Source organism: Aptenodytes forsteri, unplaced genomic scaffold, assembly GCF_000699145.1.
Source record: "Aptenodytes forsteri isolate BGI_AS27 unplaced genomic scaffold, ASM69914v1 Scaffold578, whole genome shotgun sequence".
NCBI classification, from domain to species: domain Eukaryota; kingdom Metazoa; phylum Chordata; class Aves; order Sphenisciformes; family Spheniscidae; genus Aptenodytes; species Aptenodytes forsteri.
In genome coordinates, this window is record NW_008795139.1 from 652,291 (window position 1) to 680,033 (window position 27,743).

A 27,743-nucleotide genomic window follows, 5' to 3' on the forward strand; every position below is an offset into this window, starting at 1 on the left:
CAGTGTCTAGGACTGGAACTCAGCCCTGCTGGCTCCACTCCCAGCAGGGAGTGTGGTGACCCTGGAAAGCATACTTCTTTTTTGGTATACAATGAGGAGTCAATATTGGTTTGGGTTTTTATATATATAAATGGAAAGCTATTGTTGAGAAATTTGAAGTAGAATTGCAGTGGGTGCTTTTGCTTTGTAAGCATCTTACATTGAGACATGTAAAGCTTGCAAAAGCCCTACGGACTGATGCTTGTATAGCTTTGCTTGTGTTTTTTTCTTTTCACACCAGGCTTCAAGAAGTGTGTGCCTTTGGTGGGTGATGGGAAGGTGGAAGAGAGATGTACAAAGACACTGCTATCTCCTGGCAGTCTCTGTACATTTGTCTGCAGTCCTGTCTGTAGAAAGCTTGCCAGATATGTGAAAGACATTGTAGAATGTATCAGCGTAGCAAGATTTAGAAAACAATCACTGTGCAAGAACTGACTTTCTTTACATCTGGGGAAAAATGAAATCTGTACACTGGTTGCTTCCACTTGAATAATGACATGCAAAATTTGGATTTAATGCAGGTTTCAGTTACAGTGAATTCATGAGAGAGATTGTGTCAGTAAGAGCAATGGCTTCAGTGTCTAACAATGTATGCAGTCATGACAGTATGTGGAGTGAAGGCTGGAAGTTTTCTTGCTGCATCTGCCAGTGACATTTTCAGATTCTGATTGGGGCCATTTGAGCCCCAATTCTGACCAGTAAATGTGGATGCAGGAAACAGTAGCTGGACCAGAGGGCAGAATATTTGTTGTCATCTTCAGTTAAGGACCTCTCATCTTTGGAACTTGAACATCTGATCAAACTACAAAGCTCTGGTAACAGTTTCTAAAAGCACAGCTCTTCTCTGAAATAGACTGCAAAAGTGTTTCATGCTTGTCTCAGGGACTTGGTGGCAACTGTGCGTGGCTTGCAAGTACAAAGAAACTTTTTTTCCTAACTGTCTCCCCTCCAGATGCAGCCTGAACTCAGAGACCTGAGCTATGGTCCTTCCATCCCCCTCTGATGAGAGGTTTTGATAGAAAAGCTGAGTGTGCAGCAGCACCTGTGAGCTGGGTCCCAACAGTGTGCACAAAGGGACATCCAGGGAGTTCGCTAGCTGGGTTGCTCATGCATGAACTGGAACTGAACCCAGCTTCTGCCCTCCAGCATTATTTTGAAGAAAACAGTCACACTCTTCTATGTGGTGCAGTTGTGCTCTTTCTTGCAATACTGCCTTTATTGCCTCAGGTAGAGCCCGCCGGAGGGACTTAGGGACCCAGCAGCACTCAAGGCCGATGGGACAAAGAGCTGTTTAAGCACGCTGTTGTTACCTTTCATTTAACAAGTGAGAAAGGAGAAACAAAACAGGTAGAGCAAAGAGCTGCAAAAAACATTTCTCAGGTGGAGGTAGAAGAGCTTCTATAGGCAAGGCAGATTACACCTGCAATGTCTAGATGAGAAGGGGAAGGCAATCGCTTTGCACAGAAGGTAGAAATGCATTGTTTATCTATATACTCCTGCTTTCCTAAGCAAGCAATGATGTTGCTTTCCCAACCACACTATTCTCAGCTATTTATTTTGTGGTAAGAATTACTGACAAAAGAGGATTCAGCCAGCACTGCTGGCCTCTGTCCAGCCAGGCTCAGTCCCCTCAGCCCCTCTCACCTTCTTGAGCCCTCCCTCCCGTGCAAGAAGGAAAGGAGGGCCAAGGTCTGGGAAGGCTGCAAGTGCTTTTTTCAAGCAGATCAGCAAACTGGGAGCTGAACTCAGATCCTTGGCGAGGGTTTACCTCACATGCAAGCAAGACCAATGACCCCCACCTCTCTTAATGTGCCTGGGATTCAGGTGCCAGCTGAGCTTCTGGTCAAGGTCTCTTCCCTCCTCTTCCTGCTTCGGGATGTGAGGGTGTAAAGGCTCACAGTCAGACTGCCACCTTCTCTGGCAGACAACGCCAGAGGAGAAACCTCAAGCAGAAGCAAGGAAAGTAATTGGTTTCCTATGTACCCTCAACAGCTCATGATCTTGGTTATTTCTTAGAGCAAACAAGTCAGGTCAGGGCTCATTCCAACCACAGCAGGCACTAAGTAGAGCTTGGGGACAGGGAGGAGGCTGACTGGCAAGCCTGCTGATACAAAACTTGCAGTAGACAAACCAGTGCTCAGGATCCAAGCAAAACCCAGGTATGCATGACTTCTTTTGTCCTGTAGGAAACAGTGAGCCTCATGCAGGACTAGAGGCTGAGCGCTCTGAAATGGGGTCAGACCATCTCTCCAGACAGTACCTGTTCAGTCAGTGATTAGGAACAAACTCTTGAGGGGCAGCTCCAGAGCCAAATTCACCTCTTAAAGAGTTTGTACTCTGATATTTGCGCTCTCAAGCATCCTGATATAAGACTCTCTTTGCTGTGGATTTGGGTCTCAGGATTAGCTTTGGTATCTGACAATATAGGAGCTCCAAATGAAGCTTTACCCTTGAATGAGGCATTTATAAGTTGTCTTCCACCATGTTGTCTTCCATCTCCTTCCTCCTCAGGCAAAGGAAGCCTACAAAGAGGGGAGTTCAGAGAGCTGAAGACGTTGTCTTTGTCAGTTCTGATGAAACTGGCCAACAAGGGGGGAAAGGTAGATGCAGGTACCAACATGCTCTGGCACCTGGAGCAGTCAGCTCCTTTGGCCAAAAGCCTCAGAAAGCTGAGGAATGGGCCGTGTAAGAGAATGGTTCAATAATGTCTATAAAGCACGGTTATGCTTCTAAATGTCTGCTGTGTCCCAGACTATTCCAGCTGATAAAAACAATAGCAAGCTGTCATGCCTGATTCTCTCTCACCATTTCAGCCTTGCAGGTAGAGGAGAATCCGTAACAAGATAGGGAAAGAAAGAGGAGACAAGTTTTCTTTCCCAGTCCATGGAAAAATAATCTGTTGGATTATCATCTGGAAACTGTGGAAAGTGCCAACATGAGCAACGAGAGGCCAGTGAACCCCAGCTCATCTACACTGACCGAGGGCCTGAAGAGAAAGAGGGGAAGACCAAAGAAGCAGCCACAGGTAAGGGCATATCATCCTAAGAGGCTGCCTGAGGGTGCTATGGCATTACCCTGATAGGATTTGCAGGTAGCCCTGGGAAGCGGCTTGCTAACAAAGAGCGAGGGAAGCTGAGGTGTTCTGTAGTAAATATTGCTATTCAGGAAAGCAGCAGTATGTGCACCCTGGGGCATCTCAGCCACTGGCTTCAGAGGTGCCTCTAATGTGGCAGGCCATGACTGTTCAGGCCAGGAAATGGCATGAGAGGAGCTAGCCAGATCTCTGTTCCAGTCTGGAGACTTTCAGGTGTCATCACCCTCTGTTTCTGCATCACTAGTTAGATAGAGCAGAGAAGACCAAGGCCTTTTCTCTCCCCATTCCAGGCACTATGGTCAGAGTCCTGGGAACTTACTTATTTCCCCAGCCCAAAAGATAAAGGGGTAGGGGTATTGCTGGTCATCTTCTAATGCACTTCACAGCTGGAAAAGCAGAGACAACCAGGTATTAGTGGTCTGGGTGCTATTATTAGTGTAAGACAGTCTAAGAGACATTAGAATGAGAAGCTGTAAGTCGTTCTAGGGATCATCCTGCTTAAATGATTTTCTCCTTTTACCCCAGGAGGAGGCTGTGGGACCATTGCCAGTGAAGAAACCACGAGGAAGGCCAAAAGGAAGCAAGAAAGTGACTACTGTATCTGGACAAATGGTAAGAATAAACGGCTTATATTCTTTGATGGGGGAGGGAGAAGCTGGCTGTCCCTTCTTGAAGCATTGCTAGAAGGACAAGCAGGGAGGTTTCTCTTAGCTTAAAGATAGACAGTGAAAGTTGCCCCTAATTCAGCTCAGCTTTAATTGCCACTGTTGGACAAATGACTTACTGTGGTTTTAGTCCTAACTCACCTCCCAGCCTTCCTGTGTTGCCACTGCCTGTTCAGCAGCTTCCTTCTAGCGTTTCTCCTCCACCATTGCCAAATAATCACAACCAGCATAGTCTGGCAGGCGTTTCCTCCTCAACTGTCTTCTATCCCCAGCTTTCGCCTTTTCTGCTGCTTGTCTCACAAGAACTTTATACAGAGGTCACCTTGGCCAGGTTCAGTGCATTAGTCACAGTGCCCAGCAAATATGAGAGCTGAAAATATTTTTTTTCCCTTTGTTTTCAATGAAGGTAGAACCTTCTGCTGGGAAAAGGCCAAGAGGGAGGCCCCGCAAGTGGGTGAGTACAGTGTTTAGTCCTTTTCCCCTTCTCCTGTCACAGATCCTGGGGGATTTTCAGTTGCGTTTGCTCTTCTCGGGCTCTCTATCTGCAATGACATTCTTTCAGTCTAGGTGGCCTGGAAATCCAACACATTAGGGAAGCTCTTGACTGCCTTTCCAGTCACCCCTGAGATTCAGCTCCTGAAGAAATCTGAGACCCCAGGAGAGCTGCTGTACTTAATTCAAGACACATTAGTCTTCCCCAGTACTTTCCCAGGCTTGGAATGTCAGACCAGAGATTCCATCCTTTCTCGGGTAGAAAGGTTGTCTACCCAGGAGTCTTGAAAGACTGAAGTGATTGCTTAGTGTGACAGTTTGTGTCAAAAGAAGAAACTTAAAATTAAGCAAAAAGAGAAGTTTGGTGAATGACGAAACTTTGAATCCTGCCAGCAGGAGGCTCTTTTATGCAGCAAACAAATGATTAGTAAGAATCAGTAGATGAAGATAGAACATTTCAGGTGTGGAAAAAAGATAAAAGCTTTTAATCAATAAAGATATTCGGTCCTGTGAACAATTAATAGCATGTTATCTATCATTAGGAGTGATTTTAAAAAAAAACACCACAACAACAAACCATTATTTGGTGTGTATCTGTTACCACAAAAAATTCTAGCCCAAACCCATGCTGTGCACTTGCTGCAGGAATCCATAGGTTTGTTCTACAGCTGTGGTGCCACAGGAGTGCTTAGGATGGAAAGAGACACTGGTTCAGCAGAAACAGAGGGATAGAGCAGTCTGTGAGGGCTACGCAGGAGGCTTGGGAGGAAATCTTCACCAGGGAGGAAGTGCCAGGATATGGAAGAGATTAGAAGACTTTTCTGACATGACAGTGACTTTGGCATGCAAATACTTCTTGGATAGTGGTGGAGGGAAACTGTCTGCAAACCCAGTGCAGAACTGAATTTCCCAGACAAGAGATCTACTCCATAAATCTGTCCAATTGCCGTTTCTTCTTTGAATTCCAGATGAGAAGGTCACAGTCTAGTTCAGCACATAGCTTTTGCTAAAAGCCCATTTATATTATGTTATTTAAATACACTGTGTAAGGAAATCTGGTATGTTACCAGTGCTTAAAGCAACCAGCTCTGCAAATTGGGATCCTCAAGCTCTATGGAAAAGCACTGGAGGCGGAAATGGCAGTGTCTTAGAGACCAGAACATCTTACCCAGTGAGTTCTGCTGGTGTCATTCATGGGCTGACAAATCTCAAAGAGAAGCAGGAGGACCTAGAAGGACATGAATAAAGGACGGTGTTCTCCCTTTCAGTAGTGGTAGGGTGCCATGGCCAGGTTGTTGTGAAAAGCCCAAAGTGCATTTGGATGAAAAAGAAACATCTCAGGGCTGCGAAGTAGAAAAAGAAAAAAAAATTTTTTTTTTTGGAGGTTTTGGTTTTTAGAGAGAGGAAGAAATGAGACAAGGGAAAAAATACAAAGCAGCTGCAAATTAGGAGAGAAGATGCTCTTTTATGAATTAGATGCAAGCAAGCAAGCAAGAAAAATGACTTGAACATGTAGAGCTCAGAGATATATATACTAGAGCCATGCGCATTGGGGAGATATCAGAAAGGGATAAGGAGGCATAGCCAGTCCTAGGTCTTGATTCCCTTTCAAGGGCAGAGTGGGTCAGAAGGAGTTCAGATTCTATGGGGAAGATGGTATTTTCCTGCTCGAAGACTCTATAAGCAGGGATACCTAGATTGCTCCCTGGACCAGATGAGGAGCACAGTCCTGTTTAAGCAGAGCGTCTAGGACAAAAGGGACTGTGAGAAGGGAGGCATCGTTATCTGCTGATAGAGAACAGAGCTGAACGTTGCTGAGCTGGACTGAAAATGCCAGGGTAATGCAGCTAAGTGTGAGACACAGCATCAGCCTGAACTAGGGCTGGGGACAGAGAGGGACCTGTACAGCCAGAAAAACATACCTCTGACTCCCCGGGTAACATGGATCAAAGATAACTTTATAAAAATAAAGTGAGAGATAGTATAGGTGTTTCCTGAAGGATTGTGATTGCAGGGTTATAGAATCATAGAATAGTTTGGGTTGGAAGGGACCTCTAAAGGTCATCTAGTCCAACCCCCAGCCATGGGCAGGGACATCTTCGACTAGATCAGGTTGCTCAGAGCCCCGTCCAACCTGACCTGGAATGTTTCCAGGGATGGGGCCCTGCTCTGAGAATTTGTCCTGGATGAGAGGGTTTCTCACTCCTTCATGGAAGGGCTGGGTGCTGGCAGTTTACTCCAGATGTGGTTGAGACTGTGTTTGAACTCTGGTAAGTTACAAATTGCTTTGCAACAGACTTTCAGACAGACCCCGGAGGCAAACAGATGGAAGTTTTGGGGAGCTCAGAAGCTGATGGTTAGAAGTTACTCTGAAGTTGCAACCCAGCTAGAAAGCAATAACTGGGAGAGGAGCATTTGTGCTAAAAAGGAGCACTGATGAGAATAGAGCAACATCACCAGGTGAAAGCAGGGTCAGGGCCTGGCATCCAGATGATTGCATGAAGGCTAGCAGACAATCTGAGTGATGTGACAGTCCTTCCCTGGGAGCAGTGAAAGGCGGCAGGGCTTTGCAAGTAGCTTCGAAGCAGTCTGGATATTGCTGAATTTGAGAAGGGGTAAGAGGGATACTCATCAGCAGGTGCAATTTGACCTGGCCCTGTGCATGAGGGGAGGCAGAGATTGAGAAGAGAGAGGGGGAAGGAAGCCTCAGCTACTACCTTGTCTTGGATGATGGTACAAATGGGTGTGTCCTCAATGTGTAGCCATGAACTACAGTGCGTAAATGCAAATGCAGAGGCCAAAGGACTCTAGAGGAGCTGGCGGGCAGTTTCTGGCACTAGTTTATGTATCCTTCATCTAATCTGAAAGAGGCAAGTTTAACCCTCAGAAGTGCTACAGTGCCTTTCTGCTTCCTGCCTGGTAAGGGAAAGAACAGGCAATGAAATTCTGTGGGAGGAACAGATTCAGTCCCAGCTTTTGCTGTTGTCGTGATGCAGTCTGAACCAGGGCAGAGAAGCCTTGGCTGTGAAACTCTGTTATTGTAGAGTTCAGGAAAACCAAAAAAGTGAAGTACGTACTATATAAAGCTGAGGATCCTATGCAGGATGAGTCTGAGAGAGGGTTTCAGAGCAAGGGACAGTTTATAAAACACCTGCTGGTAGGGCTGTCTTGTGGTTAAACTAACGGTAATAGTCATAGAGGAGATGGCTTCAGCCCTGCTTTGTAGTTCTTCTGTGCGCCTGACACGGCTGCAGAGAGAGACACCCTCCCCTTTCCCCCCGGGGCAGGCTCCTGCAGTGGAAAAGGAAATGGGGGCAGCCAGGCAGTGTTGAGAACGTGCTCTCCAACATCTTGTGGGGCACAGACACCCATGTGTGTGCTGTCAAAAGCTAACATCGGAAATAAAGCTAGCTGGAATAGTTTTCCTGTCCTGCGTTCTTTTTTTTTTTCTTTTTTTTTTTGGTAGAAGTGCAATTTAAAAAAAAAAAAATTCATAGAAACTGTTATTTTTCTGTAATGACAGTCTAATTAAAAGACTTCCTTATAAATTCAGTTGACACTTTATTCTCCCTTGAGACCTTTATGCCACACAGAAGAAGCAAGACAACAGTTTGGAGCATCCTGATAGCTCCCAGGATCTACTAATAGTGGTATTGAATGTCTGGTATCCCTCAGCTCTGTGTGTACCTACTTTTTTTTAAATTTTTTTAGAATCATAGAATAATTTAGGTTGGAAGGGCCCACTGGAGATTCTTTAGTTCAAACCACTGCTCAAAGCAGGTCTAATTGGATCAGGGTGCTCAGGGATTTGCCCAGTCTATAAACACCTATAGCATGCTAGAAATAATTTATAGCCATCTCTCATCTATAACAGGCTGCAAATAAGGTCGGAAAAGACTCTTCCAGCCATTCTCTTCTGTAACAGATTGTAGTAGCTGCAGTTCTAGGGTTAGGCTTGGGGTTTTGTGGCTCAATTAACTGAGTTGTGTGCCAGAGCTGTAAGTTAGGGTGTTCGTTACTATAAACAATGAGCTGCATAGTGATTTGTAAAAAAAGAAAAAAAAAAAATCTTTGCTACATGCCAATTTATTGAAGCTAAAACTTTTTGTATACTGCCTCCTTTTTCTTTTTTTCTTTTTAATGTTTCAAAATGTGTCATTCTAACTTTGGTTAGTGAAGCATTCTGATGTTTCAGTTCAAAATTAATTTGTTTTAACAGCTGAGGAGTTTTTTGGGGACAAAACCAAAGCAGAAGAAAAAGAACAGCCATTTGGTTTTTAATTTTCAATGGACGAACTGTTTAGTTGTTCAGGACAGGAAAATATCCTGAAATATAGAAAGTGTTCTCAAGGATGAAAAAATTTCTCCACAGCTGCATAATGGGGAGATATCTTCAAAGTGTGGGGCCATGTGTCTCATAAGACTGGTAATATGGTGGCTTATTATGGATTCTGTCAACGCTTCAGAGACGCTTGGGAATGTGTGTGGACGCTACGTGCACTGGTGCTTGCTCTTGCTTATGGTTGGATATAGGAAGTGGTGGCAAATGGGCATGCTTTCAGGGCTGCACAGTCTTATTTAAATAACACTGATCAAAGGCTTTTTGCTTTCCATCTGCTTTGTGTATTTGCAATTTTGTCTCTTGATACCTAATTTTATGTGGGGGGTTTTGTTTGTTTTTGGTGTTTTTCTTCGTAGCCTCAACTAGTGGTCCAAGAAGGAGTGTCTCAGGAAGGAAATCCTCAGGGAAGCAGTGACTTGAATTTGAACTCAGCGCCAGCCGCACAAGGTTTGAAATTAGATAATCATAATTACACAAGACAAAACTGTGCAGCCATGCTCCTGGCAAACCATGCATCTACCCCCAAAGCTCTAGCACTAGCTGTAATCATTCTGGTAAATCCTACAGAGGAGAATTTGGAAGCCTTCCAGGCACGTTACAACAGGAGGGGTAGCACATTCCTTCCATCTAATTCAGTTGTGACTACTTCAGCAGAAGTGGAGGCAGAAAAGAGGGATGGGAAGAGAATCTGTATCTTTGCCTTTCCAAGAGGTCATGTATCTGAGGTTCTGGTCACTGTTATAGGTATGGCTCAGTGAAATTGTCTGGCTGTGTTATGTAGAAAATGAAAACAGTCTATCATTTTTTTTAAGTAAGACAAGACATTCATGAGTAGAAGATCCCTTGACATTTGGGACATCCTAGTATTCTGGATTAACTCCAGCATGCCTCCATGATAGTCTTGCTCTCTCCTTCCTGGCTTGTACTCTAAGACAGTGCTCTCTCCGTTAGTGGCTGGCACACTAGCAGAGATGCTAGTGCATCAGCAGCACAGAGAATGACGGCACTGGCAAGCTTCTGCTGCAAAGTTATCTAAGCTTTTCTGAGGTGAGATGCCAGATAACCGTTAGCACTGTCATAGGAACTTACAGATGCGCCACCCAGAGCCCCAGCCTCACTACAACCCTGGGAAAGTGCAAATCCAAGTCCAGCCTATACCATTCAGGGCCGTTTCTGAGGTAGATGCCAGGAAAACTTGCATGCAGCCGAGTCCTACCTTCAGTGAGCATCGTAGGAAGTTATTCATTAAATATTTTCTCTTAAGTGGGAGGGGGAAGGGGCCAGCAACCCAGGAGAGGCAGATGTTGCCTTGTTTTGCCATGTGGTCAGCACAGCTGCTCCCTCATCCCACTGCCGTTAGCGCTGCTGAGCGTGGCGTGCGAAGCAAGCTAACTGACACTGGGCAGCCAAACCCAACCTCAGGTTCTTAGAAAGTCCCTGGAAATGCCACATGATAAAACGCCAGAGTAGTTAACCTCAGTTGCTTGATTCAGTTTCCTCTCGGGCTCCTGCTCCCATATCACTTCCTGCCACCGAGTTGTGTGATGACATCAGCAGAGCCGCAGGCTCACGGATGATGAGCTCACCTCCGGCCCAGTCGCTGCCTTTTTGTAGTACTCTTCAGCATCACCCAAAACCACAGCCGATGTGGGTACTTTCTTCTTCCTTTCAGTTTGAGTGGGACCGAGGGCAGTGACATGAGGAATATATTTCCCTCCTGTCGCAATGAGGCAGAACCAGATGTGACAGGATAAGCAGATGCTGCGGTCAGTGGGAGACAGCAGTGCAGCACACGATACTGCAGCGCAAACCGCTCTGTGTCTGCACACTTAGCACCGGGGATGGAGAGGGGAGTTTTACTGTTGGGGAAGGTGTGCGCTTCTGTAAGAAAAAAAAAAAAACAGCCAGTTGAAAATCAGTGGGGATACGCATGTACAGTATGAAACCTGGCAATCCTCTGGAAAATTTCATAACAGTTGTTTGCTCAGGAGCTTGAGATGGAGTGGTAATCCTGTCTTAAACTTCTGACTAAGAAGGGAAAGAGGAGACTTACTATTCTGATTTACTAGAAACTATAGATCCTGTGGCTTGTTTGCAAGCGAGATGCAACTGTAGCAGCTTTCAGACGGGTAGTTTCTGGATGAACCCATTCTATGGGTCTGGGTTTAACTTAGATATTATATGCCTGCAAGCTTTTGTGCTACTCGTGCAGGAGGCTACTGCTCTGAGATTTGTTAGCAGGAGTCTGCAATCACATAGTAATCTTCTGCTATAGGCACAGCCAGAGATTTTGGTCATTGTGGGGTTCGTTGGTTTGCTTTTTCCTTTCAGGTGAGGATTTTTGAGCTGCTGTGCTAGAGGGAGGGCATGGGAGGATACATGTGCTTGCTCATCCTGCAGGTTGTACGCTGTACAGCTCTGAGTGGGAAAGCGATCTGCCGTGGGCTTCATGCCTGCAACATTAAGGAAGAATTGCTGAAATAAACAATGACAGAATCCCTGCTTTTCAGTCAGTCTGTCATGGGGAGAATCAAGAAATAGGAAGAGCCAAACTAGAAATATGCAAGACTTGCAAGCCTGCCATGTTGCAGAGAGCTGCTTTAAAGCTAGCTGATGTTTTTCCATGGCCTTTGTAGCTGGGGATCCAGCTGGTTTCCCCAAGGCACTGGTTATGGGTGACTTTAGGTTATCCAGGAGCAGGCAGAGGTTTGTTAATGGTTCAGGCTTTATTGTGTTGCTACCTGCAGATGCTGCCAATCACAACTCAATTGTTAAAGATTTCTGTTTGTCTGGGCCAAGAAGCATTTGTCTTCTCTTCCATAAGTACCACTACCGAATGATTGATGAAGCTGATTTCAAAGCCTCCTAAGCCACAAAAAGCAGCCTTGGCTTGTTTCAATAACCTTACTTGGCTAATGGAGCATAGATGCGAGAGGGAAAGAGTTTGCTTTATGGCAAAATTTCCAAGACCCACTCCAAAGCCAGAAGCAGCCTTGGGATCTTGCTCCTTTTTGTCTGTCTTTCCTTCCCTGTGTTCTTCTCAGTACATTGAGAGATGGAGCAGCTGCAAACTCCTCTGTCTCGCTTTGTTCCCTCTGCTGCCCCAATGGTCACCTCAGCTTTCCTGAAACCAAGGGGTTAGCCACAGATCAGAGCAAGCCTGTGCAGCCAGAAACATTCCCCACTCTGAGACAATTTTCAGACCTTCTCTGCATCTACTTTCCTGATGCTTATGACATTGGGCAAGGCACTTCTGGTACTTTGTGTCTCACGAGGATCCAGGGTGGCAGTTGGAAATACATACAACTGCTCACAGCAGAGGTTGATCATGTGTGTTTGCATAGCAGAAGCCAGAAAATGTCACACAGACTGTAACTTCTGGGCTCTCAATAGCCTCATGCTGAGGCCTGCTGCCAGGGAAGCCATTTGCGTCAGGCTTTAGCCTGGAGCTGGTACAAGAGCAATGGGAATGTTGTTGTGAAGACCTTTGGTTGTTTGGGAATGGATCCTTGCCACCTTTTAACCTTGCACTGACTCTGTAATGGGGCATTTGGGCAGCTAGGCTCCTGGACCCAAGAGCTCTAACCCTCTCTCTCCCATGATCTTTCCCTTTAGGCATCACTGGAAAAGATGGTTCCAGGCCCAGCAAAACTGGTCTTAGATCTCTGAGTAACATCCCTGCCACAGCTCAGTAGTATGCCACCTGTTCATGTCTTGCTGAAGCCAGAGAACTGGAAAGCAAACAGGATTTTTAATGTCGTATTTCAAATTCTTCCTCTGTGATAATTTTCGCTAAGCTTTCTCTCCTGTTGTCTGCTGGCTTATCCCAAACATCCAGACAGGGACTTAGGAGAAGAAATGGCAAATGCCTTGTCAGGGAGATGCCTTTCACAGTTTGTAGTATATCTTTTGTGAGGATATTAATCTTTCTTAAAAATACTTGGATAACATGGTGCCTTGCCCTGCCATGGACAGCAATAGTTAACAGAAAGATAGTGTTGACTCAGTAATGCAGATACAGTAAAGGAAACCTATTTACACAGCTAATTGCTGAACTTATATATCGTACCACCTCTGGTAGATTAATGGAACAGTCCCAAAAGTTAAGTTTTGCTCAGTTGCCCCTAAGGATTACATCTGAAAGACAGTCTTCAAGTCCGTCCTTTACTATATCAGAAAGAAAAACCTTCATGGCATTTCCAGCTTACCTAATGCTGTTGCTCCAGTGGTCATAACTTGGATGCTTTAGAGAAAAGTTCGCACCCTGATGTCTTGGGGATTGATTCTGAAATTTTTATCCTAGCATTATCAGCTCAAGGCCATCTCCTGTAACTAGCTGTTGGCCTGGTGGCACTCCCCCTGAATTTGATAGCAACTCTGAGTGCACAATGTTTACGAGCTCAGTCACAGCCACTGGACTTCATCACTTCAAAGGAGTGTCTGTGAAGAACCAGTTACACAAAGGTTGCTTCCTTGCAGAGCCTCAGGATTCAATTTAAATGAGTTGTATCTTCAGTCTATAATGTGTGTATGTGGGGTCCTCTAGTGTTGCAGCTGTGCAAATAAAAGCTTGCTGATACAGTTAGTTTTGGGAGACAGCAGTAGCCAGCTGGTCTGAGATTGTTGCTGGCTGCTCTCAGTCTCACATTGTATGCAGATTTGTGCTTTCGGTGTCAGAGTTGATCTTGCTAAATTCTGAGGAATTGAGGGTATTTCCAACATCCAGTTGCAAACAGTGAAATCCCATTGGTACTTTCCATCTCGTGGATGCTCTGCCTGCCTATTAAAGGGACAAAGTGGGTATTTCAATTATCTTTGACAAGATGTAAAATTGGCTAGCTTTACAGTGTTAAATATTTAAACAGAACATAATTGGCTTTAAATTTGTGGCAGTGCATAGCAGAAACCCATGAAATGGCAGTATATATTGAGCTCATTTATTATCCTTTCATCAGAGGTCTGTTCCCTTAGCAGGTATTTATTTAACACAAGAAAATGTATGCAGAATTAAGAGGAAGGGGTGATTGGAGAGAGATAATAGGAAAAAAAAGTTTTTTTCTTTCTAGGTCACTTTGTCCAGTCCGCCCAGTTTAGTAGTGATCAGAGTCCTGATCCTGTTAATTCTGTTTCATAGTGATCAGTCCCGATCCTATTAATTCTGTGTGTTGTCTGGTTTGCCCTAACAGTAGTTTCTTGTGTATGGAGTTTGGTGGCCTCAGCAGAAAACTGCATCACAGATAACCTTTGCGCCTCCTCTACCACATAGCAGAGAAATCAAGGATTAAATGGATTAGATCACAGGGACTGACCTAAATCTTATGCTGTAGGATGAGGCGTGCTGCCAGGTATGGGAAGAGTTTGACCCCCTTCTCCTGCTATGTGGATAAATCCAGGTGGAATATCATGCACGCAAATCTGTAAGTGTTGATGGTTACACGAGAAGATCCAACTGGTATTCTTCTGAATTCAGGTTAGGGAGCTGCTCTTCTTCAGTGGACACACAAGTTCAGTTGCAGTTCATGTCTGCATTCAAAGGCCACTCCAGTGGCAGACCAAGATATTTTACCAACTTCTTTACCTGATTTTCAGGTAAATTGGCAGGTTTAGTACTCTGCTTGCAAGGCTGTACTGCCTATTGAATTAACCCCTATTACCTGGGAGTAATAGCTGTTACAATGTGAGACTGGAACTTCAGCTTCTCCTAAATGGATTATGGACTGCATCTGTAAGAGACTCGAGCTTTTCTTATGACACCAGTCAGACCATTCTCAGCTGGTGGCATGGAGTAGGGATGGAAACTGCCTCAGCTAGATAGTAAATCCATTTGCTTTTAGGTCAGCAGTATTCCTCTGGGACATGACATGCATACCAAAGTACTTCTCTTTCTTAAAAAAAAAAAAATCTAGTCTTCGCTACCTCTCAATACTCTATTGGGAAGCTGCAGTAGAAAATATATCTCCATAAAAACGTAAGTGCTCGAGGAAAACAAGCAGAATTCCACGCTATTAGGAGCTACTCTGTGTGTAGTTGAAATCCCAATCCATAGCTTCAGCTTCCATGTTTATGCAGAGACTTGGAATGACAGTCAATGCCTATTAAAGGTGAGCAGAATTCCAGCCATCTTCAGAGAGCTAGGATCTCACGCTGGATTACTTGGATTTTCTGTTTTGAAATGATAAATACTTTTTATTTCCCATATAGTTAGTTACCTCTTCTGTGTAGCCAAATCCTACCTCTAAGCAAATGCATTTCAAGTGTTTTTAAGCTGACAGTTTTGGTCTGACTGAGTCAAAATAGGAGGTCATTACAGTCGGATCAAACCATGGGAGATGAAGGAGGTTTGTCATCTAGCAAAGTTTGGAAGATTCTCATAAATGGTTTTTGTGAAGGCATAAAGAGTGTTGGCAACTTGCAAATTAGCCTTGGAGTTTGTTTTTAATAAAGGTATAAAACGTAGCACCTCAGGCTTCTGCTTTGCCTCCTCCATGTGCAACAACCTCAGCACACATGCATTATCAGCAGACAAGGTGAGTTTTTCTTTATCTGAATTGGAGTTTTGGGGATTATAAAACAAGATTTGGTCATTCAGGAGCACCCACAGATCTATGTGAAAACAAGGAATAATGAGCATGAGGAATCACACATGGAGGAAAACAGACAGGCCCTTAAACCCAAATGTTGGTACCCAATTCCATCCTCTTATATATCTTATAGTACCTCAGGACTGGCTTGATTGGAACACAAGCCAATTCTACTTCATGTGTACATCCAGAAGTCTCCACGGCTGAGTCTGTTATGCCCCACATTGTTCTGTGTGCCATACAACTATTTAGCTTTTCATACAATTAATTCTGTTCCTGTGTATAGCCTCCTCAGTTAATCTGACAGCTTTCCTAACTAGTCCCAAGTTTTGGGTCTCTGGGCCAGAAGATGAAGTAGAAAGCAAACCTGAAATACACCAACATCACCACTGCTGCCCACAATGTTCACCCCAGTGTGGGCAGGCTAGCATGGACAGAGCTGCAGGTGAGCTGATGAACCCCTAGTTTGTCCAGGAATTCAGCTGGTTAAAGGATAATATGGAAAAACAGACGAGTTGGAATTTGTCTCCTGCCTTCCCAACTTTTCCACCAAGCACCAAGCCTTCGCGAAGAGGTCTGAGTTTCCATACTGTGGAGCACTAAACCTTGACCCCCGCAGAGCTTGTCCTTCCACGTTTTTCACACTTACTTCCGTCTTTGAAAGAGTAGGGGAATTCACTGCATACAAATTACCAACAGGTACTGAGGATACACTCCAGCAGTTTTCTGTGGAAAATGCAAATGATAGGAGGGGGAAAGACAATCACACTAGATTTCATGTAAATAGTTTAATTATATTTCAATGCTTAAAACACAGAAACACTTGAATTAAATTACATCATAATGCTTCTGCTAAATTGTACATATACTTCCAAGAACTGTGAGAGGAGGCGCTATTGAACTAAAAGAATACTCCAGTAGAAGCCCAGCAAATACCCATAATATTCTTTTAGTCTTATTGTCTGTACTTCTTTAATCTAAGGGCAGTCATCACAGGACAAAGCCTACCATTACAGGAAGAATGGTTAGAGAATTCCTCTGTAGGTGTGTTTGTTATACAAGATACATCTCAGCATTAACGTTTAACAAGGTGCATGTTTTTGCACCTGAGCTGGCAGATGCACTGCTTGGCAGCTGCTTGTGCAGCACATGGAGTTGGGTAAAGAGCACAAAGTAGGCTGTTGGTTTGAGGAAACAGCTCAGCTTACACTTGCCTTTCCTCGAGTTTAAAACAACAAATGAAGTTCCAATCCTAAGAGTTCTAGGGGAAACGTTGCGATTTAGGACAGCCATGCACCCCTGCTGCCGCTTGCATCCCTGTCCTGCTGCAGAGCCTGGGAGCGTGACAGGCAGCGACGTGCCAGCTGCTGAAGGGAGTAATCTGCTGTCTCTGTGGCTGGCTGCCCTCAGTGAGCACTTGGAGGAGATGGTAAGTGTGCATGTGTGTGTGGGGGTGATGTATTTGCTTCTCAGCTGGTCACGTAGGCATTACCTCTGGGAAGACCCACAGATAGCATCCAAATTCTAAGGACCTAAGCCAGATTACATTGAGTATTTGTACCCACGCACCTTCCTTCCAACAGTATCTCTGGAGTGCAAACACCAGCAGCAACCAGCAGCCTGGGAGTGCCTCTTGCCAGATCTCCTGGGTATGGAGGATGGGCTGTTTTCCACAGGTGATGGCACTCCTAGCCCTAATACACTCCCAGAACTCCGAGGTTTTAAAAAGAAAGAGGGATACTGAAAAATTAAAGCAACTTAGCCCTGCAAAACTGCCATGGGGGAAGCTGCGTCAGTGAAGGAGGGAGGACTGGTAAGGAACTGTGCACTGCAGGGGTCAGTGGCACATGCCCAGGAAAGAGTCTGCATTTAATGAATATGGAAAGAAAAAATCACAGTGGGGAAGAAAAAAGAAAAAGATCTGGGAGAACAAAAACTAACTGGCAGGTCCAAACTTGCAACAAAGCACATGATACCTGAATTGCCACTCAGTGAAACATCTCCTTGCATAAAGCCTACCTTTAGATCTGCATTCAAATTTTGGCTTGCCCTGATTCCCTTTTGACTGGTGCTGTGGATGGAATATCATCTGACTGACAAATGCATGTACTGCAAAAAAATCAGGAGGTGATCAGTGCGTGGCTGGGCACTGATGCTTGCATGCAGGCTCTGCTGCTGGTCCCTGGCTGCTGTGCTGGCCTGCAGCACTCAGGGCTGGTGGCCACCAAAAGGCTCTGCAGCGGACAGCCCCCATGCCGCACTGCAGCATGCCAAGGTGGCCAGAGATCCCTTCACACTCTCTCCCTCCCGCAGCTCTGAATGACACATAGGCAGAGGGTTACACGCTTCAGGGTTACAGGGAAACTCCTGGCTTACCTGTCTAGTCCCACGTTCTGCATTAGCAGGTAACATGAGCAGAGGCTAACGCAAAGCTCCGTGTTTCCTTCAGTAGGAAAAAGAGAAGACTCTGACTGCAGGTCTGGGCAGGTAAGGAAGTACGAACCAGCTGTTCAGTCACCTCTGGGGGCAGACATGGGGCTGTTGTAATGTTGAGCCAATACATGTTTTTCCTTATTTAAAAGAAAATATTTCAAGGCTTAATCTTTTTTCTGGATAATGCTCTGCACTGTAGAAACTTCCCTGAGCCAAAGCAGGAGGGGGGATACATGGTATCGGAACCCCAGTTCTACTTGACTCCTCTCTGTGGCCCAAGCACCATTATTCCTAGCTCAGTGGCAGGGAGTCACATAGCCAGACACTGACACCCCCTGCCTCTAGCTGTGTGAATTCCCCTCTGTCTATATGGCAGCCCTAATTTGGGATATTCAGCCACTTCCTCAGTTAAGATGTAATCAGCCAAATGTTCACCATTTCGCTTTTTAAAGCTAGTGAATTCCCCATGCTTCAACATCACCCCGGGTGCACGTTTATCAGCAGCCCACATGCCACAGGGGGGATAAGCCCATGGTGTGTGTTTTCCCTGGTGTGCCCCAGATTACCACTCAGCTAGGGGGGTCATCTCTCCTTGCTTTAAAGGGGCTTTGCCACCAGTCACCCCTCCAGGATCTGCCAAAGCCACGGTCACTGTACAGAGAGGTTCATTCATTGCTTTCTTTGGGATCTGGTGGCACAAAGCCAATGGGGAAGCTCTCTGAAACACGCACCTCTCCTCCTTCCCTGACCCAGAGAGTGGGCACATGTGCTCTGACAAGTTAGTCTACAACAAAGCAGGCACTGTTCCTAAGCACGCAGCTTGGTAGACGGTATCAGTCAACAGCAGCCCAGAATCTGGAGCTCAGGACCTTTTAGTGGTAACAGACGCACCAAAAAATCACCACTGCCATCACAAAGGGTTTGCTTCCCAAAGTGACAACAGTTCCCAGTGCTTGTGCCCATTTGTAACACAAACCAAGGGGGCGACCAGCTGGGCCCAGTGGATCAGCCATGCTTGCGGGAAGTCACTGGTTTGTTGGCTTCATCCTCCCCAGTCTCAGCACGATCCCAGAGCAGGGGCAGGTATTGTTCATGCATTGATGGCATTGGCAACGTCTGTGAACACAAGACGGCTGGGTCTCTGGAGGGCTCCTTGACTTGTCAGCAGAATCTGCATTGAAGCAGTGAAAGATGAGACCCAGCAAGTCTGTCTTTGCTCAGGTGCATGTGCTTGGGCACAGACTGCACAGTATTGTAACTAGATTCCGCCCCTTACTAAAGGGAGGCTGGCTGACTAACATGGCATTAACAAGGCTGTGACAGAAAAATAGAACAGGCCAGAGAGCAAGTCAGCACATCCATGCCAGTTTAAAATCCCCACATCATTGGACTACTGGGTCTCACTATTTATATATACAAGGCAGCATGAAAAGACTTGAAACACCAAGAAGGCCTGGAAACATGCCATAGACTGAACTTTGCCTGTTGTTTTACACTCTCCCTCTCTTATGTTAAGCCTTTAAACTTGCGTAGTTTCCAAGGAGAGGTATCTGTGCATTAGCAAGCTCTGGAGGGATCTGAGGTATCCTGCTGGCCAGTCCCTATATAGGAAGGATCTGCAGTAAAAGTGCTAAGTTTAACTCTTGGCCTTGTCATTTCCCCCCCTTTACTACCTGAAGGGAAGTCCTCTATGTGCACTAAGAGAGGGATTTGATGTTTTCCCAGTATGCGCTACTCAGAGGACAAGATCCTTTGCTTTTATATAACAGTATTTCTTGCTTTCCCAAACCAGTGTATGGAATATGTTGACTATCTTTCATATTCCAACACACACATCTCCTTTGTGCTCTTTAGCAGGTTGGGAAGCATGTCTCAAAGTAATTTATAAGTACAGTTGTATTTATTATCTCCTCTTTCCCTTTCTGCCCACACCAAGCTTGCTACAGGTTATCTGAAGATGTAAAGTGTGTGGAAACTGAGAATTGTTTGGGAGAACTCCTGCTCCTGGAACTGGAAAAGCAATGGAAGACACAGGCAACACAGAGCAGCTGGAGAGGAATTCAGGAAAGGAGAGATGTCTATTCTATGGGGAGGCTGCATCGCTGGCTAAGAGACGTACCTGTTCCAACCATCCCTGCCGGCTGTGTCTTTCAGAAAGGCTTTTTGTATGGTGGCGGTGACAAAGGAAACAAAACACTGTGAAGCTGGCTGCAAATGATGGTGAGAAGTCCTTCTTCCCTATTTCTCCTACCTCTTGGTACACTGGGGAAGGAGATAGCCTCTTGTCAAAGGCCTATCTAGACCATTAACCAAAAACAACTGGCCAAGCTATCAAGCTCTTTCCTAACTCACAAATGTAGTAAGTCAGTGGTCTCTGAGGACCTTATCATTTCTCAGCATGCTGCATGCCTTTGAACACTCAGAAGTGGTCAAAGCAAAGCCGCCTTCTTTTTCTCTCCCCAAATTCAAATAGTGAACTCTCCTCCCTTTTCTCTTTCTGAGCCGTGCCTGCTCTGTGCCCAGCAAGGGTGGCCTGGAGGTGCTGACAAGACCAGATGTGCCATGCCACAACAATGTGCAGGCTTTCTGCCTGCATTCTTCAGGGCTTGCAGCACAGTTAACTGTTACGATTACAGGCAAGGCCCTCAGCAAGGCCTTGTTCCACACTTGCATCCTTAGGCAAAGCAGGGATACCTTAAAACTGGGTGGAAATTATTTGTTTTTCAGGGCCAAGGCAAAGGATCCTCAGTGCTTTGTGGGCATTGAAGCCCCGTCTCCCAGAAAATGGCATTCATCCTACTGCTCCCTTGTGGTGCCCTGGGTGGTAAACTGTAGTAAACTCACCCTTAATTACTGAAGTTGCCATTTTCTCTCTCCTAGTTGAGTAGAGCCAGCACTTTGCCTCCCCCGGCTCTTCATCCTAGTTGCCTGACTCTTCAGTCCATCCTAAGCTCTCCCAAATGCTCATGCCCCCTATCTCCAGGGCTGGCAGAGATGGGGGAAGCCCTCCTGAGGTCTTACATGGTTTCCTTACCCTACAACCCTACAAAAACTCTTTCATCCTGTAAGAAAAGCAGTGCAGGTACCAGTGGCTGTAGTAACAGACTCGCTGGCCCCTGCTGCCTACCTTGCTCTGTGATGCCTGGGAAGATGCTGCATCTCGCCCATGTTCCAGCAGCTCCTGCTCCAGTTCATCCTGTTCCTCGGTGGGATCAAAGTTGTACATGGGCATGAGCTGGTGCCGTAGCTTCTCCAACCTGCCCATGGGAGGGAAGGGAAAGGGTTGGTTGGGAAGGACAGATGCTCAGGCTGCCTTCCCCACCCCACTGCTGAGGCTTTCTGCAGGCTGTTTCTCCTGCTGCACAGGGATTCTGCTCTTGTTGCTCTTGCTGGATAAGGGTCATGTCCTGTCCTGCAGGGATGAGGATAAGAACCTACTGCACACAGCTGGCAGGAGTGGAAGATACCCAGAGTGCAGTTACAGGGATTAATTGCCATCACTAATCTATGTTGGCAGGCATTACGCACAGAGGAATCAGACAGGGATTTAAGTTCCTGCAGACTTTAAAAGATCAAGCTCTATGTGGTGCAACAAAAGAGACAGTGGAACATACTGGCTAGGCATTTTGTGACTTCTCCCCCTGTCCCTCTGCCCACAACAGCCAGTCCTGCCATGTCACACTATGTCTGCCAGCAGAAGTCCACTTTTAGCTCCAGTGGCCTAAGAGTAGTACTTTAATTCTGGGGTTGAAGTACATAAAAAATAAATAGAAAATAATAAAAAATAAATAGAAAATAGGAAAGAGATAGGTTCTCATAGGAGGCTGACGCCTGTGGACACACTGTTCCTACTCACATCATTGCTCCAAATGACAGAGCTATGAAGTATTACCCCAAGGGGTCTCCCTAAATACTGGGCAGCTCAGAGATGGAAGATGGATGGGTGGGCATGCTCCTGTGAAAACACTGAGCCCTGCCTTAGTAGCTGAGTTTTGGGGGGTGGGAGAGGGAAACACATAAGCAATATACAAATATCTATTTTGGCAAGTGTTAGGATGACACATTCCCTCCCTGCTTCTATATGGGTTTGCCAATACAACCATTATCTCCAGCAGCGCTATGTTCACACAGGCCAAGCATTAGCTGCTCCTGTGGCAGTAGCCAGATCTGGGCTTCAGGGTCTGGCTTGGAAATTTTACAGTGGGCAGCAGCACTTCTTGAAAGTCTGTGGCCAGGCCAGGCCTGCCACAAGGAGTCAGGCAGGGAGGAGGTACCACATCTAATGGATCTTCACCAGTGTCTCTGCTGTCAGAGATGGAAGAATCAAGACGTGTGTCTCTCTGCATGCTGCTCTCCTCTCTATTTTCAGCCAGGAGCTTAACAAGGAAATTAAGACACTAAGTCTTGGACTAGAAAGCTGCATCTCTGCACTATGCTCCTGCCAGTTGCTGCGACTGCAGCTAAAGAGGCCTTCAGCCTTGCAAGGCCAGTGTCATTGGCCCAGGCTGTTGGAAAACACAGGGATCTGGGAATGGCTGAAATGTGAGATCCACACCTCTCATGACAGAGTTCCCAGCTTCTTTATACACTCATAACCCTTTCCTCTGTTTTAGTGCATCTCATAGATGAAGCATGAAGAGTTTGCAGGATCCCCTAACCTCCCCCTGCTCAACCATGTTTTCCTTTCCAAAGCTGCAGAGGAGTCTTTGAAGCTCTGGTGTTAGAAGGTGGGCCAATACCCAGAGTGCAGTGTCCCTACTCCTGCCTCATTCACACACAGCTGATTCCCCATAGGCTTGTTCTCAGACAGCCATCCCTTACACTCTCCCCATCTCCCTGCCTCCTTCCTAGCTCTCTCTGGATTTTGAAGCACTGAGTTCCCTTCAGCCAACAGTAGACGTTACTTACCTCTTCCTCTTCCTGATATACAGAACCTGAAGGAGAAAGAAAACCATCGTTACCACAGTCCCAGTAGGATAGGGAACAGCTGGGAAGAGAAATTTTGGGCACAGGGCACACAGAAAGGAGGTGTAGCAAGTCTGGTGTCACTGCGTGCCAAAGCAGGGGGAAGGGAGAAGTGACAACCGAAAATGAAATTTCGTATGCGTCAGTGTAAGCTCGGTAGCACATCATGTGTGACACTAAGTGCTCGAGTGGCCTGTTATTAGGTGTGTTAGTAGTAGTAAGAGTATTAGGTGTATTATTATTAGGTGTAGCTCAGCACATTTCTGGTGGCTGCGGGACATATGTTGCAATTTAAGAGTGGATGAAGAACCTTCCCTCTGTGGTTTTCATCTGTAGATTTCCTACAGCGTAAAAGTGCTCTTACCCCCTCCCCAGTATAAAGGGAAGCAGCAAAGAGGGCATGCTCAGTGACTTGCCTCGTGTCAGCCAGTAAGAGTGGCTGCGCTGGGAAGAAAGTGAGGCTTTTGGCCTCCAGAGCCTTGTTCTGAGAACTACGAACGCTGGATGTTGCTCTTGGGAACTTATGACCGTTTCCAGGATAATGTTTCCAGGTTCTCTTAGGGGCTTTTGGAAAAACTCCTCCTTGGGCCTGCAGTGAAATTTTGCAGTAGTCCCTTTCTGTAGGCTCCTCTGATGGTTGTATTAGTGAAGCTCTTCCTCATACGAGGAATGGGAGCTTGCCGCTACCTTCTGTTTTCTGTTGGCAGGTAAACGATCCGGTTATATATCAAAAGAAGAACTGCAGCACTTGCATTGCCTGTGTCAGGCCCAGAACTATAGTTTCTGAAAGCTTCTGCCTACAGCATTAATGGCAAGGTTAGTTACACAGCAAATCCTCAAGGACTTTCCTGATACCCAGCAAGTAGAACCTTGGAAATGCAGTCCAGAATGAGTCTAGCTATAATGGATTCAGGCCACTTTAATTCAAAAAGGTATGTCCATAGGGGAGATTAATGCGGTTTCAACAGTCTGCTTTAAAAGTTAATTTGGATGAACTTTCTTGCAGGGCCCCATGTTGACAAGGTTTAAATCAATGCAGCTGTTCCAGTTAACAAGTCAGAACAGAATCTGCTTTGTGTTCTTTTAACTGAACTTCCTATTGCTATTAAAAATAAATACTGATACTACATATGGCTTCCTCTAGGCCTGCTGAGCATCCCGTTTGGACTAGACCTCAGGGAGACTGCAGAAATATTGGAGCACTGGATAAAGGCTTTAAAAAGAAAGGGATCTCAGGAACTATCAGTTCACAGCAGTTCTGGGTGAGCCTTTAGTAGAACACAAATAAATTATTTAACCCAAATCAGTCTTAGAGCCTCTTTGCCACCCTCCACCCTCAACAGACAGAGAAATATTTAGCAGGGCTCTCTCACCATAGCTACAGCCAACCCAATCACAGTAATGATCCCAAAGGACAGCAGCATTGTGCTCATACTGGGTCCAGTGCTGGCCACATCTGGGATTTTGGTGCTGTTGAAACTGGTAGTCTCAGGGCTTATGGTAGCTGTTTCTGGTACAGTCACATCCAGAGTTGTTCCTGGGTCTGGCTTGGCTGTGGTGGTGGTGCTGTGATACAAGTCATGCACAGAGGGTGAGCTGTAACTCATCCTGCCAGCTCTTGGTAGCTCCTTTTACCAAGCTGTTGTCCTCACCCATCAGCTACAGAAGCGGAGAGCTGCCCTTTGTATCAAGGACCCTCACGTGAGACCTATCCCGTAGCATCATCGCTGATGGGTTTTTCTTCATCAGAACCACACTGGTTTCTGCCTAGAAAAGAATGAGAACAAATGAACAGTGCAGAGCTCTTACAGACAGGCACAACCTTTTCCAAAGCTTCCCAATTCACCAAGTACAATTTTTGAGAGCAGCTCACAGATGCCCACTCAAAATAAGAAACAGATTTTTCAGGTGTACTGAGAGTCAGTACAAAGTCATGCCCGATTCACTTGAAGTCAGTGATACGCCCTCCCCTTGCTGTTTCAGCTCTGCCTCCTTGCAGGCACTCGGCAGATCTATGTGGGGACAACCTCAGAACCCCTGTCTTTCGTCTGCTCCAGGCTGAGCCAGGTGGCCTCTGTCCACCCTGGGAGATACAGCATTTTTCTGCTTCTGTCTCTTGCTTTTAATTTTTGGAAAGTTACATGGATCCCCTTAAGTTTATCAGTGGGAACACATCCAATAAAATGGTACTCAGCTGTGAGGCATCCATATCTCAGGATGCTTTTTACTGAATCCAAAGTAGGACTTCCCTGTTGTGATAGTCACTGGTGACTGGTAAGTCACTGCACTATCTACTGCCCCATGCGCTCTGGAAAGGCAGCTTCCTTAAAGCAGTGAGTTGCACCGGTCCCCCATCTGCTACTAAAGACAGTGAGTATTTCTCAAGTCCCCCATGAAAGCACCCACTCAAGCTTAGTCATGCACTACTAATTATCAATATTAATTTTAAAATTAATCCAATTTTGGAGTTGTGAAATTTGATAGATCTATTCATGCTGAAAACATGAAAGGTTTTAATTGCTTCATGTTTCTATTGTGCAAATGATCAGGAGTTGCAAAACACCATGGCATGATCCTATGGCAAGTATTTGCACAACTTTGTTTATAAACCCACCGTATATAACATTAGTTCAGCAATTGCTTCCGTGAAAATGCAGCTACCTCTGGACCAGAGCAGTGCCAACCCCAAGAACTACTGTAGCAGTCCTCTGATAATTTATCGGCAGTTTAGCAGACATTACATGTCTGGACTGGAATGCAGCTGGGACATAGGGGTTAATGAGCTCTGAGCAGAAAAAGATGTGCCTGCAAAGAGAAATGAGCCATTGTTCTGCTCCACTCTGTTCTATTCTAGGCGAGGTTATTGCGCAGTTCCCATTACTGTGATGCCTTACTGCTGTCCATAACTGCATTAAGCAGTGTAATTAACATCTGTCACCAACAACTGAAACAGAGAAATCACACCAGGCAAACGGCACCAGGCCACCCTGTGGTCAGTCAGCAGCCCGAGCAACCACCTCAACTTGCACAGCACTTGGCCTGCATCTCCCTGAGCAGGTAAATCTCTCACCACACATGCAGGATCTGTCTCACAGCTCCCTGTGAACAACTTTGTGAAGCAGGAGTTGCTGGAGGATTTTGAAGTGCCTGGGAGACTGTGGGAGCTGTCAAACTCCCATGAGTTTCTAGAGAAATGTGAAGATAGCAGTTCTGGTCTGGTCCCACCTAACATTATGCTGAGACACAAGTTCGTTGCAGCTGAAAGGGACCGTGTTCTTCACTGACCACCAAACCATGCACGCCTAGTTTAAACCATGTGGCACCTGGATTTCCCCAGCCATTGCTGACCACAGTGGAGCTCAGGTGTAGTGGACACTCGGACGCAAAGATGGCAAATTTGAAATCTGAGTGCCGCAACAGCAGCAGCAGCTACAGCCCAGCAGGGAAAGGGAAGGAACTGTTGAGCAGGTATTGGGCAGGCTGAGCAGCTGCTCAGAGATAATCATCGATTTGTGCTATTCACGGAAACTCTCCATGACGATAATTCACATTTTAAAAAAAGCCACTACCAAGGAAACAAAAAGTGGAAAAAGAGCCTAAGTGAAAGGAGTGAAGCAGGCCCAAGGGCTTTGCAAAGTGTGGCTCCAGATCTCGAACAGGTCCTGAATTTTGGAAACAAAATGGGTTAGGCCTTCGTCTCAGTGCAGTGTCAGTTTTGGGAAACCACTGGAACTTGGACGTTGAAGCTGATACCAAGCCTTTAGGCAAGACCCCTTTTGTATGGACCACACACTGTGCTGCTGTGCATTGCTCCTCTGAATAAAGTTAGGCTAGGTTAACATTAGCCAGCTGAAAATCTGGTCAAGTGGGAATGGGGGCTCTTGTTCGTGCTCTCAGCGTCCTGCCCATGCTGAAGGATTCCCAAGCCCCGAGACCTAGCTCTAAAAGCGGTCCTGTATGAAAGGTTTCTGACATGGCTTAGACAACCAGTTCTAGGTCCAGATGAGGGTATTTCTGTTCCCAAGCCCCTTCTGGTCCAGGTTGCAGAGGGCCAGACGGGGAGGCTGAGTGCAAGGATGGCCCAGGGCCCACAGCTTACAACAGTAGAGCTGGGGGTGGATGATCTTTCCCACCACCTTCCTTTCCCAGTTGTCACCCTGGTGCTGGAAGTTTGATCTGCAGGCTGGGCACACTCCAAGTCTCCGATGGCTGCTCTAGGGCCAGGGACAGCTGCTACCTATCGCTGGCAGGTTTCAGCATAGTCCGTGCACAAATAGAACAGAACAGAAGAGGAACCAGATCCTCAGCTGCTGCGAGCTGGCATTCTTCCATTGCCTGCACTAACAGAGCTTCTCACACAGCCAGGACCGCTCTGTGCTGGGCTCTGCTGGGTCTGGGAATAAAGAGAACATGTTTGTTTCTCTCCTAAGCCAGCATTTCCAAACTGGTCTCTGCTAGGCGCTGCAGTGGCCAACACCTCTGAGATGCAGAACATTGTGTCAGGCACTAGCTTGAGGCTGCTGGCTTTTCTGAGTCTTGGTTTTAATCTCTCTGTGCTGCAGTTTCCTCTCGGGTACGACAGGAATAGAGGTTTGTGTCACAGGGATGAAGATGGGTCATGGGGTCTCTAGATGAAGGCGGCAAATAATAACTAGTATTTTTTCTGCACTACTTCACCAAGATGAAGTGTCTGTAGTAATTCAGCAATGCAAGCAGCATTGGGTTGCTGTTGGCTACGGGATGTGGCTTCCCAGTGCGTGAACTTGTGGCTTCCTCTCCCCCTGCTACAGGGCTGACCAGGCTCCAGGGCAGCCCCCAGGGTAGGGGGGGAAGCCCCAACCCGTGTGTCCCGGAGCACCTCAGCTTGTCACCCTCCTGCTGTCAGAGAGGTGCCACGGCCCCATCCCACCCTGGCACAGGCGCGGGGATGCTCCCCAGCAATGTCACCGCTCCTCTGACTCCGCACTGATAGAAAACGGACATACAAGCAATCGCCCTGACCCCTAACCCTTTCCGGGCAGTGCCACCCCACAGCTGGCGGGGCACTCCATCCCTGCGGGAAGTCACTCCTTCCCCGTCCCGGGGAGAAGTTTCCAGACGGATAACGGGTTATACGGCCCTTCCCGCTCCGA

General features: G+C 46.3%; 1 protein-coding gene across 12 annotated transcripts; it reads right to left on the reverse strand.

Annotated features, from left to right (window-relative positions):
- Nucleotides 1-8,551: 8,551 nt before the first annotated feature.
- CUNH3orf18 (chromosome unknown C3orf18 homolog) lies at nt 8,552-24,372 on the reverse strand. Of its 12 annotated transcripts, XR_657532.2 has the most exons (6): nt 23,985-24,372; nt 22,555-22,580; nt 20,774-20,903; nt 17,590-18,762; nt 12,841-13,412; nt 10,528-11,756 (listed from the first exon to the last, which is right to left on the reverse strand). XR_657532.2 is itself a non-coding variant. In XM_009278494.1 (5 exons), exons 1-4 carry the CDS (start codon nt 24,216-24,218, stop codon nt 15,889-15,891), a joined length of 441 nt encoding a protein of 146 aa, XP_009276769.1. In that variant the 5' UTR covers nt 24,219-24,372; the 3' UTR covers nt 10,436-10,513; nt 15,863-15,888. The 12 variants fall into 12 exon arrangements, 7 of the variants coding, with proteins under 7 accessions (XP_009276762.1, XP_009276769.1, XP_009276765.1 ...); XM_009278494.1 differs by lacking the exons at nt 10,528-11,756; nt 12,841-13,412; nt 17,590-18,762 and adding exons at nt 10,436-10,513; nt 15,863-15,939; XR_657533.1 differs by lacking the exons at nt 10,528-11,756; nt 12,841-13,412 and adding an exon at nt 15,862-15,939.
- Nucleotides 24,373-27,743: the final 3,371 nt, after the last annotated feature.